This window comes from Meriones unguiculatus, chromosome 19 (assembly GCF_030254825.1).
Source record: "Meriones unguiculatus strain TT.TT164.6M chromosome 19, Bangor_MerUng_6.1, whole genome shotgun sequence".
Lineage (NCBI taxonomy): Eukaryota > Metazoa > Chordata > Mammalia > Rodentia > Muridae > Meriones > Meriones unguiculatus.
This window is the reverse complement of record NC_083366.1, coordinates 40714542-40720351: the sequence shown is the minus strand read 5'-3', so window position 1 is coordinate 40720351 and position 5810 is coordinate 40714542. Positions and strand designations below refer to the sequence as shown.

The window sequence follows — 5810 nt, the reverse complement described above, 5'->3', positions numbered from 1 at the left end:
GAGAGGAAAAGAAAGAAAGAAAGAAAGAAAGAAAGAAAGAAAGAAAGAAAAGAGAGAGAAAGAAGAGAGAAAGAAAGAGAAAGAGAGAGAAAGAGAGAAAGAAAGAAAAAGAGAAAGAAAGAGAAAGATAGAGAGAAAGAGAGAAAGAAAGAGAAAGAAGAGAGAGAGAAAGAAAAAGAGAGAAAGAGAGAAAGAAAGGAAAGAGAAAGGAGAAAAGGGAAAAAGAGAGAAAGAAAGAAGAAAGAAACAGAAAGAAAGAGAGAAAAAAGAAAAGAGAAAGGAGAAAGAAAAAGAAAAAAGAAAGAAGCAAAGAGAGAGGAAAAAGAGAAAGAGAGAAAAAGGAAAGAAAGAGAAAAAAGAAAAAGAAAGAGAGGAAGAAAGGAAGGAAAGAAAAAAGAACATTGTGTTCAATGCTGGTGGTTAAAAAAAATATCATTTACACTACACTGAAAACCGCAATGGAGGCAACAGAAGAGATAGCTCAGTGGTTGAGAACACTTTTTGCAGAGAATCCTGCATGGTTGTTACTTGCACCTACATGGTAGCTCACAACCATCTGTAACTCCACTTCCAGAGCATGTACACAATACACACACATACATATGGGAAAAACACTAACACACATACATATGGGAAAAACACTAACACACATGAGAATAAACATCCAAAACAAACAAAACCTATAATGGAACAAGAAGACAGAGCACTGAAAATACAAGAAACACAAGCAAGCAATTTCTAAAGCCAACAAAGATTAAAAAAAAAAAAAGTAGATGCTAGTGGCCAAGGTAATTTGCATTAAAAATAACTGAAGGATGTACTTCAGACTGCAAAAATATTGAGTCCACAGTGAAGAGAAGCTGAAACTGACACACTTCTGGAAGTTGAACTGTTCTTAGAATAAGTCATTTACTAAGATTTGTAAAATACACTTTATAATTAGCAATATGGATGGAGTCTTATTTGTTGCATCATGTTCAGTTTAGTGCTTACCAACAGATTAACAAAAAGACCAAAATAGCTCATGTGAAACCTTTTTATTTATAAAAAACAAAACAAAATCCCAACTTTTACGGTTTACAACAAAACCAAGCCAGGCGCTATGGCACACACCTGTTAACCCAGCACTCTGGGAGGCAGAGGCAGGTGGATCTTTTTAAGTACCAGGCCAGCCTGATCTACAAGGTGAGTCCAGGATAGCCAAGGCTACACAGAGAAACCCCTTTCTCAAAAATCAAAACCAAAACAACCAATCAACCAAACTATCCCTTAATTTGTTTTAAGACACCCTATAGCTGTGTAGCCAAGACTGACATAAATTCAGGATCCTTTAGGTTTGTCCTCCCATGTACTTGTGACAGGTCGTGGACGCTTGACTTTCTGAAGTTCTGCTGAAGAAGAAAAACAAGATGTCTAAATGTGCACACTTCTCCGTGTATTAACATCTTTAGCAATCATTAGTCAAATACATTAAAAATCAACAAACAGACAAAAAACTAAACTCAGGGCCGGAAAGACGGCTGGGAAGAGTTAAGAGGGACTTGCCAGCAAGCCTGGTGGATGACTTGGCCCCAAATAGTGGAAGAGAACCAATTTCAAGTTGTGTCCCCAACCTCCAACAGAAGGGCACCCACCCAGGGCAGAGTAGGGGAGGCAGCAGTCCAAAGACAAATAGTGGCTACGCAGCGAAATCTACAGTCTTCAAAGTGCCTTTTGGTGAACGGTGAACAGTTCTCAGTACTACGTGGGAGATGTGCCAATTAAGAGCTCAAATACCATGCTCGGCCCTTCCCTTCCAACACCGAGCCTTCAAGCACCCAGCAATCCTATTCGTAAACCCCCCCCCCCCCAAAAAAAAAAGCGTTCAAACTTTGTCCTGACCATATTCCGTATGCTCAGTGCAGCAGCGCACAAAAGGCACCGCTTAGGGACCTGTGTCCTCGGCCACTTACCTGGGAGAAGGACCACCCAGCCCAGGACCCCCATCCCGAGAAAGCTAAGGTTAGATGATCCACACCTGGAGGCCAGGACGCTCGGCCCACTAATGAAGCTCACCTTAGAACCCCCCACCCCCAGGTAAAACTCTTCTCTCCGCACACCTGCGAATGCTACCTTGGGCCGCACGGCACAGAACCGCCGTTGAACAGGCTTGAGGTCGAGCCGGTGCTATGCTGTCAGTTTGCTGGGGGGACACACCTCACTACCCTAGGGGTCCCAGGTGTACTCAAACTCCATAGCACCAGCAGCTGGTCTGTACCAGGTAGCCCGGCTGCGGGGCTATCAGTGCCAAGCTCTTATAGTTGGGTAGGTGGCTCTGAAAAGAGCCGTTGGGTTACTGGAAGAAGCCTCCAACCGAACTGTTCACTTTTTCTTGGGTGCCGCCTTCTTGGGCTTAGTTGCGGTCTTGGGCTTGGTCACCTTCGCTTTGGCAGCCTTGGGCTTCACTGCCTTGGCCTTGGCCGGGCTCTTGGTCACCTTCTTAGCCTTCACCACCTTGGGCTTCTTCGGGCTCTTGGAAGGCTTCTTGGCGACGGCGGGCTTCTTAGGCTTCTTGGGAGTCTTGACAGCCTTCTTGGCTGCGGCCCCAGCAGTCTTCTTGGGCTTCTTGGTGGACGCCGAAGCCTTAGCCTTCACGGACACCTTGGTGGTCTTGGCCTCCGCCTTCTTGTTGAGCTTGAAGGAGCCAGCAGCGCCGGTGCCCTTGGTCTGCACCAGGGTGCCCTTGCTCACCAGGCTCTTGAGCCCCAACTTGATGCGGCTGTTGTTCTTCTCCACGTCGTAGCCGCCCGCAGCGAGGGCCTTCTTGAGGGCGGGCAGGGACACGCCGCTGCGCTCCTTGGAGGAGGAGACAGCCTGCACGATGAGTTCGGACACCGACGGGCCCGCGGGCTTCTTCTTAGGCGCCGCGGACTTGGCGGGCTTCTTGGTCTTCTTGGCGGATGCGGGCTTCTCGGGGGCGGCAGAAGCAGCCTGAGAGACCGGCGGCGTCTCGGACATTGCAGCTGAGGGGAGGAGAGGCAGGTGACACCAAATCGAAGAAGAGGAGTAGGCAGGCGGCGCGCCCGCGCGGCGTATTTATAGAGGAGGGCCGCGCCCTGATTGGTGCGCGCTAGGGCCCGCCCCCTTGGCGCCTCAGGCCCCGCCTCCCGGGGCCCGGGCGCGCACTAAGGTCCGCCCCCTGGCGCCTCAAGCCCCGCCTCCAGGGGCCCGGGCGCGCCCGCCCGCCGGAGCCCTCAGAGCCTGAGCTCGCTCTGTGCCCCCGGGCGCTGTCGCGCCGCCTCCGCGCGCGGGAAACCTCCCCGGCCGGCCGGCTGCGTGAGGCGGGAATGGCACGCGCCCCACAGACACGCCGCGCTCTCCCGCCGCCTCCTCACAGAAGTACTTCAGGCAGTCAAACCCGAGCAGTTAACACTCGTTAGGGTGTCGGCGCTGGGTGGAGCCGAAGAGCTTTTACCCTTTTAGCGAAGGGAGTTTTGAAGGGTCCTAAGAGCATCGCTTTCCTACGGCGATTCCGCGTTGCGTACCGGAATCTCCAAATAGGAAGCACCTGTTACTGCCCGACTGAAAAGCCCTGGCATGATATCCAATAAAGAAAAAAAATTTAAAGTGTAATCTTAATCTGTCACAGCCGTTTGGTTGTTTTTAATCTAGATCCTGGCCAAGAGTGCTTGGAATGTTCAAGTTGGAGGGGAATTAAGTTAAAAAGCAAGTCCAAGAACTCAAAGCATCCGAACAAATTCAGCTAATGACGAAATCCCCAGAGACCTACGTCAGACTTCTGTACTCCTCGCCCTGTTGCTTTTTAGTGCAGCTTGCAAGGCAATGGAGTCTCTCCACGCAAATGAGGGATTCTAGATCTTCATTTTTACTGGTTGTTTACGAAAGCACAGGAAACCAATCAGAGGACAGACTCTGGCCTGCCGCCTTTCAAGGCAAAAGAACAGCAGCCAACGTCGCAGTGCTCGAGAAGGCGAGTTTGTTCTCTGTGCTTCCGCGGCAGCAAAGCCAAGATGCCAAGGGTTGGGCAGCAAGCAGAAGTGTTGGAGAAGTTAATGGTCACAGGAATTTTATTCCGTCTTTCCTCAAAAGCACACACACACGCAGGAGACGCCGTCCTCAGACTACCTTAGCCCCAGAAGCCGTGAAACTGCGGTTTTAAAATACAAACCAATCAGAGTTTGTGACGTCACAGGTGGACTATTTCCAGCCAATCACAATTCTTTGTGTCCTATAAATATTAGCTCCGCGCGCAGAACCTTCGGATTTGTTCTAGGTAGTAAAGCTTTGCTTTGCTTTCTTGCTTTTTGTCATGGCTCGTACGAAGCAGACGGCCCGCAAGTCCACCGGCGGCAAGGCCCCGCGCAAGCAGTTGGCCACCAAGGCTGCCCGCAAGAGCGCGCCGGCCACGGGCGGCGTGAAGAAGCCGCACCGCTACCGGCCCGGCACCGTGGCGCTGCGCGAGATCCGGCGCTACCAGAAGTCCACGGAGCTGCTGATCCGCAAGCTGCCGTTCCAGCGCCTGGTGCGCGAGATCGCGCAGGACTTCAAGACCGACCTGCGCTTCCAGAGCTCGGCCGTCATGGCGCTGCAGGAGGCCTGTGAGGCCTACCTGGTGGGCCTGTTCGAGGACACCAACCTGTGCGCCATCCACGCCAAGAGGGTCACCATCATGCCCAAGGACATCCAGCTGGCCCGCCGCATCCGCGGCGAGAGGGCGTAATTTCCCATCCGCTCATTGCTGCAAAAGGCTCTTTTCAGAGCCACCCACAATTTCATACAAAATTGCTGTGATACCTGACTTCTCTTCCCCCTATGAATCACAAAGTTTTTCCCAATCGAGCTAAGCCAGGTACACATGTAAGGGATGTAAGTGCTGTATAGAGAAGCTAAGTATATGGTATCCAGGTTTAAAAGCCATTTGTCCTCCCCCCCGCCCCCGGTCGGTAGCTCTAGGAAACGGGCAGTGCAAACGTCCCCCTCCATTCCTAACTACAGGCCTGCTCCGTCCTCCATGTGTACTGTCTGCCGTTTTTAGTGTTCTGTCTTTCACTTTCTACTGATCGAGTATGTGAAAACTTCCCTTGAACACGTATTTAAAACGCAGTCCAATGCACTTATCCCGAAACCAAATTATGCAAAACTTAAGGGAGGGAGTCTGTGTCTTTACTTTTCCCGCCGGCGGGTTTTCGGTTCTCTGGGGGCGTCACTTTCCCGCCGGCGGGCTTTTCCTTCTCTCAGGACGGGCTTAGGGCAGGCCGATGACGTCAGTTTCCCGCCGGCGGGCTCTTGGTTCTCCCGGAGCGCGGCTTAGGGGCGGGGTTTGTGACGTCACTCTCCCGCCGGCGGGCTCCGGGTTCTCGCGTTCTGTTGGGGGTGGGGAGCCGAGGCGAGGCGGCTATATAAGGACGAGGCTCACCCGGGGCTCCTTACTCTCTTTTCACTTTGCCTGAAGTCATGTCTGGTCGCGGCAAGGGCGGGAAGGGCCTGGGCAAAGGCGGCGCCAAGCGCCACCGCAAGGTGCTGCGCGACAACATCCAGGGCATCACCAAGCCCGCCATCCGCCGCCTGGCCCGGCGCGGAGGCGTGAAGCGCATCTCCGGCCTCATCTACGAGGAGACCCGCGGGGTGCTGAAGGTGTTCCTGGAGAACGTGATCCGCGACGCCGTCACCTACACGGAGCACGCCAAGCGCAAGACCGTCACCGCCATGGACGTGGTCTACGCGCTCAAGCGCCAGGGCCGCACGCTCTACGGCTTCGGCGGCTGAGCTGCCCGCTTCCCAGTTCCTCCCCCAAAGGCCCTTCTCAGGGC

At 52.5% G+C, this 5810-nt stretch overlaps 2 protein-coding genes across 2 annotated transcripts; one reads left to right on the top strand and one right to left on the bottom strand.

The window, feature by feature from the left end:
• Positions 1-1053: 1053 nt before the first annotated feature.
• H1-1 (H1.1 linker histone, cluster member) lies at positions 1054-3035 on the bottom strand. Its single transcript, XM_060372458.1, has 2 exons — positions 2100-3035; positions 1054-1391 (listed from the first exon to the last, which is right to left on the bottom strand). The coding sequence occupies exon 1, from the start codon at positions 2995-2997 to the stop codon at positions 2362-2364; it is 636 nt and encodes a 211-aa protein (XP_060228441.1). The 5' UTR covers positions 2998-3035; the 3' UTR covers positions 1054-1391; positions 2100-2361.
• Positions 3036-4277: 1242 nt separating this feature from the next.
• Positions 4278-5810, top strand: LOC110553098 (histone H3.1). The gene is made up of 2 exons (XM_060372459.1): positions 4278-4635; positions 5436-5810. Exons 1-2 carry the CDS (start codon positions 4310-4312, stop codon positions 5764-5766), a joined length of 657 nt encoding a protein of 218 aa, XP_060228442.1. The 5' UTR covers positions 4278-4309; the 3' UTR covers positions 5767-5810.